Source organism: Homarus americanus, unplaced genomic scaffold, assembly GCF_018991925.1.
Source record: "Homarus americanus isolate GMGI-L3 unplaced genomic scaffold, GMGI_Hamer_2.0 scaffold5589, whole genome shotgun sequence".
NCBI lineage: Eukaryota > Metazoa > Arthropoda > Malacostraca > Decapoda > Nephropidae > Homarus > Homarus americanus.
In genome coordinates, this window is record NW_024736650.1 from 6,304,294 (window position 1) to 6,318,521 (window position 14,228).

Here is a 14,228-nt window from a genome sequence, read left to right on the forward strand (position 1 = left end):
AATAGTATTTACAGTACTGAGGTTTAATACAAGACACTGTAGAATTCTAGATGATAACTTGATCTAATTAAGTAAACTAACAATTACAAAATATTGAAGCAGATCTACAAATACCTGTACTGACTTGTATTGTCTGTTAGATATGCTATAGTGACAGGTTGAATTTAACACAAGTATTTACTATTGCTATGAAAAGTTCATTCTTTTTTACACAGTACAATACAGAGTATTGGTTTTGACTACGTACTGTTAAAAGAAGTGACATGAAAATTTATGACTGACTACTGCCCTGAATTACATCAACATATCTTTACTTGGCTACAGACAGGGTCAGTGATTTTTTTATTTAAACTAGATTTATCGGTACAGGTACAGTATTTCACTTATTGTATTTATTAGATTTTTTGTACATGCTCAAGATACTCTGAAACAAGTAAAAAAAATCCTTTTCATTACTATAAGTTCCTGTAACACTAATAACACTAAGTTATTGCAGCAAAATATTGTAGTTAGCTACTTAAACAGCCAGGTCATCTACGAGGTTGAATTAGAAATGTGAAAACACAAATCTGCCCATGAAAACTTACATAATTGATCTTCTGTGCTTCTTAATTTATGGTTTCTCTTTATCCCCCCTCCCAATAAAAATAGTAGTGAATACAAATTTTAGTAAGGTTTCAAAATTACCCCTAAGTACAGCCTTAAGTCTTACCATAATCTCTTGTACGCTCTAGTGGCACTTCTAACCAGTCCCCATCAATACCACCGTTACTAGCATGACTGCATGTAATATACCCGTGAGTTTGTTTACAAGAATGAAGTTCAGTGAACCGTACCTGATGTGTCTGAAACCCTCAAAGTAGTAATAACAAATTAAACCACTTACTGATATTAACTTGATCATAACTTTTTACACAATAAAGAGATGTTTATTTGTATGGTAGATTTAAAAAGGTAAATGTGTAAACCACTGTACACGAGAAGATGAATATATGTTCCTATTATTGAGGTCCAGGAAATGAACAGTTATACTGCACTGTACTTTACTTTATCCTCTTCACCTCTGACCGGCACGTTAGCCACCTGGACGATCAGTCATATCTATGTTATGCACCATTGGCAAGTATATACAGGACATGTACTGGTTCTAGAATGTATGTGATACCTATACTGTACTACAGTGATTAATCAGTAGTTATAATTTTCTGCATACATTGATTTAAATGAACAATAATAAAAAAATTATTTGATTTAAATCAACCAACCTGGCTAAATACTGAAAAATGTCTTTGAAATAATAAAGTAGTATACTGCAGACAGATGGTACAGAATATCAACGAGGGGAACAAAGTAATTCCTGTGTTCTTTTATTTTTGTTTTAATAAATTAGTGGCAAATGACATACGAGTACAGTACTGTACTGCACATTGGAAAAAAACAAATAAATAAAATAAAAATAATTATATATATACAGTATATATATATATATATATATATATATATATATATATATATATATATATATATATATATATATATATATATATATATATATATATATATATATATATATATCTTGATAAAATCACACGGGAAAAGGGAAACAATGGAGCACCTTAGCTCTCGTCTTTATTCAAGACATCTTCAGAGGCAACAGTTGCCTCTGAAGATGTCTTGAATAAAGACGAGAGCTAAGGTGCTCCATTGTTTCCCTTTTCCCGTGTGATTTTATCAAGATTTATCTTATCCACGTGGTTGGGCCACGTATCCTTACCACCCATGCACCCCCTCCGCTGCGCACTGTGATTGGTCTAGTTATCCTTGCGACCCCTGCCACCCACGCTCTCCATCACCGCCGCGTCAGTCTCACTGTCCCCACGTAGATTCACTTGTGCCCAGGAACTGGTTTTGTTTTTTGTTTCTACACAATGGCTTCTGCTGGACCCCCACCACCCCTGAGAAGCCCTGAACTACCTGGCCCAAGCTGCCCCAAGCCCAAGGTGTAACGCGCCGTAAGCTATGAGGTAAAGTACAAGATCGTCCAAGAGTTAGAAAAAGGCAGGAGACAGGTGGATCTGCCCAGACAATATGGAGTGAATGAATCGACGATCCGCACTATCAATAAGGATGCCGGCAAAATCAATGAATACATGAACATTACCAAGTCTGTAGGTGCCTCGCTGGAGAAATATTGCCACAATAAGGTGCTGCTGAAGAGCGAGAGTTTGTTGGTAAGCTACATTATTCGTCAGTCAAGAAGGAACATGGCGGTCGACACTCGGACTACGCCCGAGAACTCTACACAGTGACAAGAAAAATGGGGTTTGCGGAGCCCAAGCCCTTCAGTGCTTCCGCTGGGTGGCTGCAAGGTTTTAAATGACGCAACACAATCAGAAATATTGAGATAGTCGGAGAAGGAGTAAGTGCCGACCGGGCTGCCGCCAGGAATTTTCTCCAATTTTTACAGGAAATTATGGAGGAAGGCCAGTACATCGACAACCAAGTGTTCAATATGGATGAATCAGGGTTATACTGGAAGAAATTGCCATCCAAGACCTTCGTAGTCAAGTCTGCTAGCAAATGTCGGGGACGCAAAGTGCAACACCGTACTGTTCACCACCAATGCCTCTGGCGCTGCTAAGCTAAAGTTGTCTGTGATCCACAAAGCCCGCAAGCCGCATGCCTACAAGAAATGGACATGAACAAGTTAAATGTCCACTGGCTAACCTCAGGGAAGGCATAGATGTCTCTGGTCTGACCTCTCTTGGTTTGACAACTGTCTCGTTCCTGATCTCAAGAAATTCTGCGTGGAAAATAATGTGCCATTCAACATTTTGTTGCTCCTTGACAACGCACCAGGACACTCCCCCCTTTTGCTGGATTGTCACCCCAACGTAAAAGTGGTCTTCCTTCCCGCTAACACTACGTCGTTAATCCAGCCCATGGATCAGGAGTTGATTTGCAACGTGAAGGCTGCTTTCTCCGGCAAGAAGTTTTGGCTCCTGAACGACTTCACCAACACCAAGGATGAACTGTAGAACCTTCTGAGTGGCACCGAGAGCGAGGACAAGGAACACGAACAAGATTTGGCAGACCATGAAGTGGAGGTCAAGCAGTTCTGGAAGCTGTTTAATGTGAAGAAGGCAGTTGATTTCTTGGTGGAGGCATGGGGGCAGCTATCTGTGGCAACGATTCGGTACGCGTGGCGTCATGTGTTGGAGGGTATCCCAGGAGGCAGAGGCAAGCGGTGGCTGGAGAGGCTCAGTCTGTTGTTGTGGCATTGGAGAATGCAAGAGAGGCTGCACAAAGTGTTAGAGCTGCAGGCTTCTCCGAGACCACCAACGACGACATCAGTGAGCAGCGAGGTGTTACAGAACAACAAGAGCAGAAACTAACACATGCTGATGTGAAGGATGTCATCAAGTTAGCCGAGAGAATGAAGCTCATCCTTGCCAAAGACCCAGTCAATCATCACTACGAAGTGTCTAATAACCTTCTGTTGCAATGCATGGAGCCCTATACTCAGATGTATCACGACCACATCAATGCTAGCCGTCAACAAAACATCACCGAGTTCTTCACCCGCCAACCACCACAGCCAGCCCAAGCCAGTGATAGGGACTTCGAGGGGTTTGACAAGGAAGCCCTGCTAGCCTCTGTGGTGGATAGAGATACAGGTGAGGGCCAATAATCTGCCCTCTGCCTCGGAACCAACCCCCCATCCCCGTGTGCCCAACCATCTCTTCTACTAACGTAAGTGTTAAAAAACCTAATATTATTGATATTTCTCTTATATATTAATTGTGTGTGAATACCATCATAAAATTAAGATGTTATTTTTACTACAATGTACAGTATTGTGTCGGCGATAGCCAAAAAAAAAGGGTAGTCCGGTGGTCGGCCCAGTCTCTATTTCAGTTAATCCCATAGGTTCTGTTATTTCATTTACGCGTTTCGCTTTATACGCGGACCTCCATGGGTTTAATTAACCTCGTAAAACCAGACTATACTGTGTGTATGTATATATGTATATGTATATGTATATATATATATATATATATATATATATATATATATATATGCTGATAACAAGGAAGAAAGAAGAACACGAAAGTTCCCAAAGCTGTAATTCACATCTTCAGGGTGTACAGACTAAAGAGGAACACAAAACAAGGTGTATATATACAGGAGGTGAGACCAGGTCACAATGGTCAGGTATTAGGTAATGACCCTACTAATCTTTAAATAGCGGCAATGGTCGGTAGTCACGTACCTGATGTGGACCTGGTACTCCTCGCCTGTCTTTCTAAAGACTAATCACCTACAGTGATTTACTTGCACCATATATATATATATATATATATATATATATATATATATATATATATATATATATATATATATATATATATATATATATATATACAGCTCCTCCCCGACTTACGACCACCCGCACTTATGACCTGCCTCAGTCGTACCAAATTTGTTTTAAATTACTTATTTTTGAGTCCCAACGTCAGTACACAGACAAAATTTTCGTTTGTAATTCATTTTAAAATGGCTGGCAAGCTTAAAAGTGAAAGTTTTGTGGTGGTGAGAAGAAAAAGGGTCACCCATTTTAGATTTTCTATGTATTATTTAAGCATTTTCGACTTATGATCTGGATTTGAGTCCCTAACCCCGTCGTAAGTCGGGGAGGAGCTGTATGTATATATATATTATTTTATTTAAGTAAGTTTATTATAATTCAAAAAGATTTTCAGTTTCTACTGAATTATCTGTTTCATATTGCGCAAGTGTTGAATAAATTCAGAATTATATCCTGTATGAGAATTTTAACTACCGGTAATACTTCACAAGAAATTCATTACTGAAGAGGTCATATATACCTTGCGTTTAATGCTTAGGTCACGGGGCTCCTCGGGGGACGGGGAGTGTGATGACTGGTGGGGATCTGAGCCCATGCTGCCCATCAGATCGGGTGACATGCGCTCTTCCTCTGCCATGTTGATGTTCATTGTCTTAGACAAGTGCTACAAAAAACAAAAACAAAAAATATTACAAACAATGTTTATTAAAGTTAGTGTAGGCATTGCAACATTTTTCTTTGGTAAATGTGAAAAAGCAGAACATACAACAAATACAGTTTTGAACCCCAATGAGTCATTTCAGTACTATCTTAGGAATACAAATAATACAGTAAATGAAAACCATTCCCTCTCCTGCCTAAACACAAAACATTATCTACGTACAGTATTTTCACTTTTGAGAAATTTGGTGCAATATAGTACGATGAAACACAACTATATCCATAAAACAAACAACCGACACAAAATAATTGCAAAAATTTTTATTTATACAGCACAGCACATATAAAATACCTGTATTATGAATATGAATGAATACTGTCACCAGCTTAAAAACAACGATGGTATGCAGTATGTTATATGAGTATATAACTGTGTAACCATAATACAGTACAGTAGTTCACAAGCAACCATGTAAATTGATTGGGTAAAATATCTGATGTCGCAGCCTGTGGCCATTAGATGTCAAAAATGAAACCTATAATTTAAAACTATGACATAATTAAAATAAAATGCTATTAAGTTTAAATATCAAAATTAAAATATAAAAATCTGTATTCGACCATGTAGATGAAGATTCACACACAAATACATACTGTACACTCACTCCAAAAAGTATTGTTACGATTTTGTGTGAGGCTATTAGACACAAAAGATGAGGGATTTCGATGACCCTACCGAGACAACAGAAGCCGTGGTGTTCATTTTGAAATTCATCGGACCCTTCCGTAAAGATACCTTTTGGAGCAAACGTACATACATAAGCATATACAGTATATGAACTATTTAAAATTAATACTGTATAAATATAAATGATAGCAACACTCACAACAGATTATACAGTAGTACATACATAAAAACATAGATAAATGGTGGGTTGATCCTAAAACCCGATTTTATATCAGACTGAGCGGCTCACTAAGAAATTACCCAAGTTAGCCCCTTGAAGAAGTGGTTGATATTAATTTCACCTTGTCCCTGAGACCAGAGCCCAAGAGATGGTTCTCTCAGGAGTTGCCATTTATAGCCCTCTTAGCACTAAACTTCAGAGGTAAAACCATACAATATCTCAGAAAATATACACATGGGGGTTCATAAACTGAGCAAATGGAAAGGAAACTACTACTTTTCCTATTCTCAGAGACAATATCAAAGAAGGAATCAGATCAGGATTCTTCCAAAGCTGAGAGAGGAAACCAAATTCTGCTTGGCCAAAAAGTTACACAACTACAGTATACAGTAGTTACCTCTTGAAACTTTAATAAATAAATAAATATGTCTCTATGAAGGATACCGATAAATCTATTTCTATAGCGGATATGGGATACATATAAATTTGTCTCGTGTATTCCTATCCAATAAAAAGGCATCTCTCCCCTGGATCCCTTTTAAAGGAATTGGTAATGCAAACATTGGAAGCTTGTGACTGTTCAACACTGTAAGTACAGGAGGTCTATCACTAGATCAACCCATAGATATTAACCCAGATAAAGACTTTTGATGTGCCATCCATTCACACTGCATCAAACCAGCCCATAACAAAATAAGTCTTTATATTTAATGTCCTAAAGAGTGCATGGCCAAAACAGAACAGAAAAGAGCCACAGTTATAAAAAAAAAACAAAAAAAAACAAAAACGACCTTTGACATCTTCCAGATGGAAAAGGATTCTTGAGGAATGCCAGTTTAGCTGTATTATCCACCAATATATACAGTACTGTAATGGCTTCTCCCCATTATCCAAGTTCTAAAACTATTCATGAATGAGCTAGGTGCTTCTTCAAATTTATATGGATCCATTTCAGTGGCAGAAACCAAGTTTCCACAATCTACAGACAGGATTGCTGCCTCTGATGAACGAAGAACCCAACCCTAATTTGATGCACCTATCGTAACAAAATGGTGAAAGTTGATGTGTCTACAGGACCTATAACGATTGGTGTCACTTTTTCCTCTACCACGTCAATATATCTCTGAAATGTGAATAAAATCATCTGATTTCTGAATCTTGCCTCTAGGTACTGATTCACCATCATCACAACTGGTCTGAGAACTGCCTTCTTAATAATACTACTTAGCTTCCACAGTGCCTTCTAGCGGTTCTGTGAGATATTCTTTTCCTTGACCCAAGAACCCTTAATTATAAGCAGAATTACTGGATTTGTCAAAACCAAGAAAAAAATGAGTCATATTGAGTGTTTTACCAGAGATCTAATTTCTAACTGGGGGTCAACCTTGATTTTTCCTAGCCTAACAAAGGGTCTGTTTATGAGTGTCAGGATCACTCTTTGAATGTAACTTTGTGTCATCCACAGAGAGGGGCACAAACTCTACAAATCCTCCGAGTAAATGTCAAAAAGAGTTTCCTTAAGACACAGTATCATTCAATGCAACATTTTGTACTAACTCATCAGTGAAATCCAAACTGGGTCACAACAATTAGTGAATCTTCACACAATGAAGTTAAAAGACAGTACCTGTACAGTACAGGTATTTATCTTTTAGGTAAACTCCTTTATTATAAAAATGCATTGACTGTGTGGCAGACCCAATAACAGATTCTAAGAAAGCACTTATCTGTCCCCAATAGTTGGAGCATCCTCATCCAGTGAGGGTGGTTTGTTCCTGGAGTCTCATATTACGACAGAACAGACAACCTGCTCACTTGGCACACAGCTCAATTAACCTCCTACTTTAAATGACAATTCCTGCATCTTTGTGAAATTTTGTAGGCTCTAGCTGTAGAGGGGAGGTGTAAATAATTACACGATTAGGTCGAACACTATATCAAGTGGTAATCCTAGGTTACAACCTCACAGACTTTGTTGACAATGTTATACGAGGTGCGATCCAAAAGTTCCCAAATGGCTTCATAAAATCTTTATTTTTCAAGATACTGTACCTGTATTTCAATGAAACTTTAATCACCCTCAAAATATTCTCCAGAGGCCTCAATGCAGCGCTGAATCCGCTCTTCCCACTTCTGGAAGCAGGTCTGGAAGTCCTCGTTGGTGAGGCTGAAAAGCACCTTCTGCAATTTTTCTTGGATCTCCATTCTGTCCATTAACTTCTTCCCCTTTACGTTCAACTTGAACTTCAGAAACAGCCAGAACTCACAGGGGGCCTAATCTGAAGAATACAGAGGGTGGGGGACCACCGGGATGCTGTGCTTCACCAGAAAATCATTCACAGAGGAGAGTGTGTGCACAGGTGCATTGTCCTGGTGAAGCAGCCAATTGCCGGTCGTCAGTCGGAATCCGGTTAACATTTTCATATGAGAGGTCCAACCGCTCGGCAGTCTCATGGACGGTTACCATACGATCTTCATGGACAAGCTGGTAATTTTTTCTGGACATTTTCATCATTTCTCTCAGCAGAAGGCGTCTGAAGCCAGTCCGGGAACTTCTGGATCACACCTCGTATACTGGTACAGTATAAGTGTTATGGCAAAGACTTTGGTCAATCATTTAATCAATACTAGTGGTCTCAATCTTAGGTAAAACATTTCCTTGGTAATAAACACTGAGGAACATGAGAGTGGTTTAGCCAATTTCATGATACTGAACTGAGATAAAGGTAACAAATTAAATCATCAACTAGTGCAAACATAGAGTTATGGTAATGACAAAATATATCTTAGCAGTTAAACAAGACTAATTCTACTGTGACAAAGTACAGTATACAGTACTGCAGTGTGACATAATTAACATTCAAATAACAAATAACTTATGATGAATCTCAAGACAAACATCAATTCCACATGGTGTACAAACATCATACACTCCACCACTCCATTTAACTCATCTAATAAATAAAATAATAGTCAATCATTTTCTTAGTCAAGCTATATATACTGTACAGTAGTTAACCTAAATCAATACACATGTACAGTATTTATAAAATTTCTTAATTGGAATAAAAAATGGGCCATTATAGTAGTGGACGAGTGGAACAAGTTACCAAATATCTTCAACTCGAATACGCTGGATAACTTCAAACATAGGCTGGATGGATATATGAGCGATGGGGGTTGGGTGTAAACAGGACTGCCCAGTATGGGCCAATAGGCCCGCTGCAGTATCCTCCATTCTTTAGTTTAGAGCTAACTAAAACACCCAATTAAGCACCACAAACCTGGATATATCAATGGCTATTCAAATTTCATGAGGAAATAGAACCGAAAGACATGTTTAGTGACAAAGAAAGACAGGATGAATAAAATTAAGAAAGTTGGTACAGAAAATATATAAGAACAATTAACAAATAAAAGGAAAATAAATAAAAGTGGGGAACTGAATATGAATGAAAGAATTAATGAGAAAAAAGAGTGAAAATTATGACAAATTAAACAAATGTCGAGTAAGTGAAATATCAAGACAAACTGAGAGAGAGAGAGAGATTGTGTCTGTACCATGAAACTGAGGGTCAGGGGCAGGCAAAACACCAAGGAAACCCTGAACCACATGATGTGCCAGGCTTATCAATGGACTGGAATGCCATGGATCAAGGGTTTTTCCCACAGCTCTGTAAAAATTAGACACCTAATATACTGTAATTATTTCACTTATATAATAATAATCAGAAAAAAAAAGCATACAGCGACAATCATTACAATGAATTTAAAATGAGTACATAAAATCATATGACTAAAGCAACCCTCCTGAGAGATGAAAGAGTTTAACTTATCTGAAATCAAAAAAGTTCAAGTGCTATATAAACATTACCAAGACTTCATCAAGAATTTAAACCAATAAACCTTTAAATACTAATTCACAAAATGAATGAAGAATACTGAACCCTGAAAACTGGTCCATGTTGTTGCTCATAGACAAAACCTGTCACTAGTTTGTATGGTCCCCGTCAATACCTGAGCCTCTTAGACCATGGTAAGTGTACGCCTTGCATCTCGAATTGAATTTTGCTGTGTAAAATCTTATGAATAATATGGACACTATTTTCTTATAAAACAATAATATCTTCCACCCTAATGAAATACAATACAGCACCAGTGCTACTCTAAAAGAACATTTTTGTATCTTCATAATAAAATACAGGTAACAATACTTTCAATTCCGTACCATCCTTGTAACATTCCTTCTAAGTCCATAAAAACAAAAAAATTAATGAACATTAAAAGTATACACTATCTTCTTTCATTCACTGAAGAAAGTAGGTATTTTGCTGAACTACCTTTTATATTCATATTTTATCAACTATATAAAACTGCCAAACTGTACTGTATACTGTACATACTCTTATTTGACAGCCACAGTAAATTCTTGAGTTTATATAAACATAGAGCTCTTCTTGTGAATGTAATTAAAACTTTTAACATACCTTAATCTTGGATTACTGTACATGTAAAACTTAGAATGAAGCCACAGCCAAATACTGCACACATATAAAGCCTGTTCTTGAATACTTACACAAGAGATGATGTGAATGTCCTTAGTAGCTACAGAGACTGGCACATACTCCTTGATGACCACAAATGTAAAAATCACATTTCAAATTCCAAAAACAATGATCACAATAAACAATCCTTCCTTTACAAATGTCATGCTCATTGTTACCTGGAATACAAATATTGTATGCTTCCTAATATGGTCTCAGTATATTAATACTGGACATATTATTGTTACTAAAAAAAATATTGCCTCATCATTTATTCTCACACATTAATTAATAGCTTTATAATCAATTATATAATCAGTGATCTAATGAAATTCAATATATCATCTTTGCAGTGAGTATCTGAACACAAAAATGCCAATGGCCAATACAGTATCAGAAAAATAAAAGTGAACAAGATTGCTTCATATTAAATACAGGAAAAATACAGAACTGTTCAATACTCCTATAAAATATTTTAAACCACCAGGGCAAACCCTAACCTAATAATTCTTGGGTAGTAGGTTGTGCCCGCTGAACTATAGATGGTTTGCGAGTCATGTTTGTGCTATTCTTTTAAAAATGACCACTTTGCCTGTTTCTTTGTACAGCATCACTGCCATCATAAGTAAGACATGGGAAATCTAACCTGACCTGTATTTCTTTCTTTTTTTTTCAAATTTTTATCTTTAGGGTGATTTCAGAATACTACTGGCACATGCACATAACACCAATAGCAGTAGAAAATCAAACTTTAGCACTTCCTTGCATTCTTAAAAAATATATAAATAAATAAATAATGTCCAAACAAAATCATTATATATATACCAGTAAGGCAGGAGAGTTCCTTTATGCCAGGCAAACACACTTTGACATGTCAGGTATGCTATTATAAACAGTGCTAACATTATGTGGAATGGAGTGGAAGCCTATTTTACATAGTAGTTCAAAGACGAATGGTAGTTTTGCTAAATAACAGGCCAGACTTACACTCTGATTCTTATTTCCAAATGATGTGAGACAAAATGAAGAACTACGGAAATACTGATGTGAGGTAAAAGCTAAGATGAAGCATAAATCAAAGCTATGGGCGCTATAACATTTTTGTATATACCCCGTATAATTTAAAAGATGATCATTACCTCTACACTTCATGTATACAGCACTAGAGCATAATCATATGAAACATTACCTTTAGCTAGCATTAGTCAACCTAACCCAAATACAAATCAATGCAGAGCTAATAAAGGTTCATTCTATAAAACACTTTCATAAGATCCATAGAGTAGCATTGTGTCTTGTAAATTATTACTACACTTCATTATACCTTTCACCTTCATACTTCTGATTTATTATATCTTATAACCAATCCAATCAAAAACCAAGTCTTCATGTGTGCCATTTTTCAGCCTTAAACCCCAAACACATTATACTTTAACTTACTAGGAGACATTATTTTTTTAAGTACAAACTTACAATTTATTTCCCTTCAACTTTACCTAGTGTTACCGGTACTTTAGGAATAACACAACAAATGTTCCTTTTAAAAAACACTTTCCACATTATCGTACAATAAAATATACAGTATTAAATTACACACCATTTTCTTCACATTTTAAAGTAGCTTATTTCTAGTGATCTTTATGTCATTTTCACATTAAACCACTGTACAAAACTTGATTCAATGTAGCTACCCAATGGGCAAAGTACAGTACTGTACTTAAGAAAATTTGCACAGTGCACTGTATAAGAATTATTTTAGTGCTTAAGTGCTTCACAAAGATAGTGTAAATAAAAAATAAATTTGAAAGTATGAAGGAAACTTATCATAGCTGACATTGTCAAGCTCAATGGAAATTCGGAATGATCATAATATAATTTCTTTAAAATTCCAAAATTTCTTGTTTACTCTTGTGACATTTTCTGTATTTAGAACTAAGTGAAAACCTTAAAAGGTCACAGATGAGGATTTTATGAAGCGGGCTACTATTTTAGTCATCGATTTATGATAACCAAGCAAGTTCACTTATGTCAAAGTAAACTTCACTACTTTGTTATGACAGTTTTTAAAATAATTATAAAACTTTTGAGGTTACTTAAATGTAGTATACTGTAATCACATTCAGTGCTAAAAAGAACTTTCCAATTAAAAACAACAGCAACATTTAACTTTCAAAAAGTGGAATCTTACTTTAGTTTTGGTAGAGACTAGTGACAAAAATTGTAGTTTCAATCTGTCAAATAAACCTGACTTTTAAATGTTTCACACCAAAAGTTAGGATGTTTAAAATAAATGTAGTGTTACTCCTGATTATTATACATAGATGTAAACTAATAATTTGTTCACGACTAAGAATTTGATATTTCAACGATTTTAATAATTCTCAAGTCGAAAATACAAAAATAAATTGGGCATTAATTGCAATCGAGTGTTGTGTTTGGTAGTAAAGGTGTCACTACTGTGTGGACTTACAGTTTGGTAGATGGTGTGCAGAAGATAATAGTGAAGTGGGTAGGGTGAGCGCCGTGGTCTGACGATAGGGCTGGGAATCAACAAGTGCACATCTTTCGAAGAGTCAAGTACAGGCACCACTCCTCATCACTCACTAGCAGTTCATAACGTTTCCTGGGCCCATTTCCAGTTATAAGCGGCGTCGCAACCTTCCGTGAAAGTGTCAGCCGTCAGTGAGCTCCGGGCGCCATCCTACACAGTGTGATTCAGGGAAAGGGACTTACCGAGCCAGCACATCGAGCCTCCGCAACTGCCTTCGCCAAAACAAAACACCGCTAATCAACAAGGTTCCAATGTTATTCCACCACGTGAAATAATCCTTTAGTGCACAAAATTTCATCACTATAGCAGTACATAGTGTAAGTAACCTATTAATATTAAGTCGAGTCAACAAGAAATTTTAAAGCCAAGTACGGGGAGGATGAGCGTCTGCTCAGCACGAGGTGCGAGTAAGTTTTAAGAGACTTGGCGGCTCGACCGCACTTTTTACTCGAGGTTCCGTGACCATGACCTCAGAGCTAACCAGTGTTGCCAAGTGTACAGTTATGGATACTTATTTATTTTAGAATTATTCTTAGAAATTGTATTGACATATTCTGATTCATTATAAAAGATCTAACTATATATGTAATTTTGTGAAAACAGGGTTGATCTTTAAGACTTGTAACGGATATATGCAAATAAGTTACTTGGCAAGGCAAGGACGTTAGAGGCTACAGCAGGTGGACTGGAGGCAGGTTGGCACGGGCGTTAAGAGCTCTGGACATCCAAACTCTTACAAGATTTATATTTCTTGCTATATTACACCTATGATATGATAAAAATTTTACTATATGTTATTTATGAATGTATCAACACGATGTATAAGCATTGTCAGTTCACTTGGAAAGTAAGATCGGCAGATATAAAACATTTCCATAATACGACGTGGCCACTTTTCCAAAGAAGGTCTTACCCCTACCTTTGGCCAGAGTTGCTCATCCAACCCGCTCTTCGTCCATTTCTGTCTTTGTTGACTCGGGTTTACATCCTTAAACATTTTACACTTTTTCTGGGATAAGAAACATGGTATTTCCAGTCTCTTGCGGTGCTCTGGCATGGATGGTATAATTTAGCATACCTGGAGTACTTCGCTATATTTATGTTATATAAAATGCTGCAGTAAATAAATATGTAAAACCTGTAATTTAGCACTGTTTGCAAATGGCACCGTTGTATCAACCACATTTCGGGTGGAC

The 14,228-nt window shown here is 36.7% G+C and overlaps 1 protein-coding gene across 3 annotated transcripts in view; it reads right to left on the reverse strand.

Annotated features, from left to right (window-relative positions):
• The window catches only part of LOC121872323 (HMG box-containing protein 1-like), a 29,017-nt gene extending 15,585 nt beyond the window's left edge, over window positions 1-13,432 (reverse strand). For 2 of the 3 annotated variants that reach the window (XM_042375041.1, XM_042375040.1), the window contains exons 1-2: window positions 12,952-13,432; window positions 4,890-5,033 (exon numbers count right to left, since the gene is read on the reverse strand). In XM_042375041.1, coding sequence (XP_042230975.1) covers window positions 4,890-5,018 — 129 coding nt within the window. In that variant the 5' untranslated portion in view covers window positions 5,019-5,033; window positions 12,952-13,432. Of the gene's footprint in view, window positions 1-4,889; window positions 5,034-12,951 lie in introns of those variants that run through there. The other variant, XM_042375042.1, reaches the window with a different exon arrangement.
• Between the last annotated feature and the right edge of the window lie 796 nt (window positions 13,433-14,228).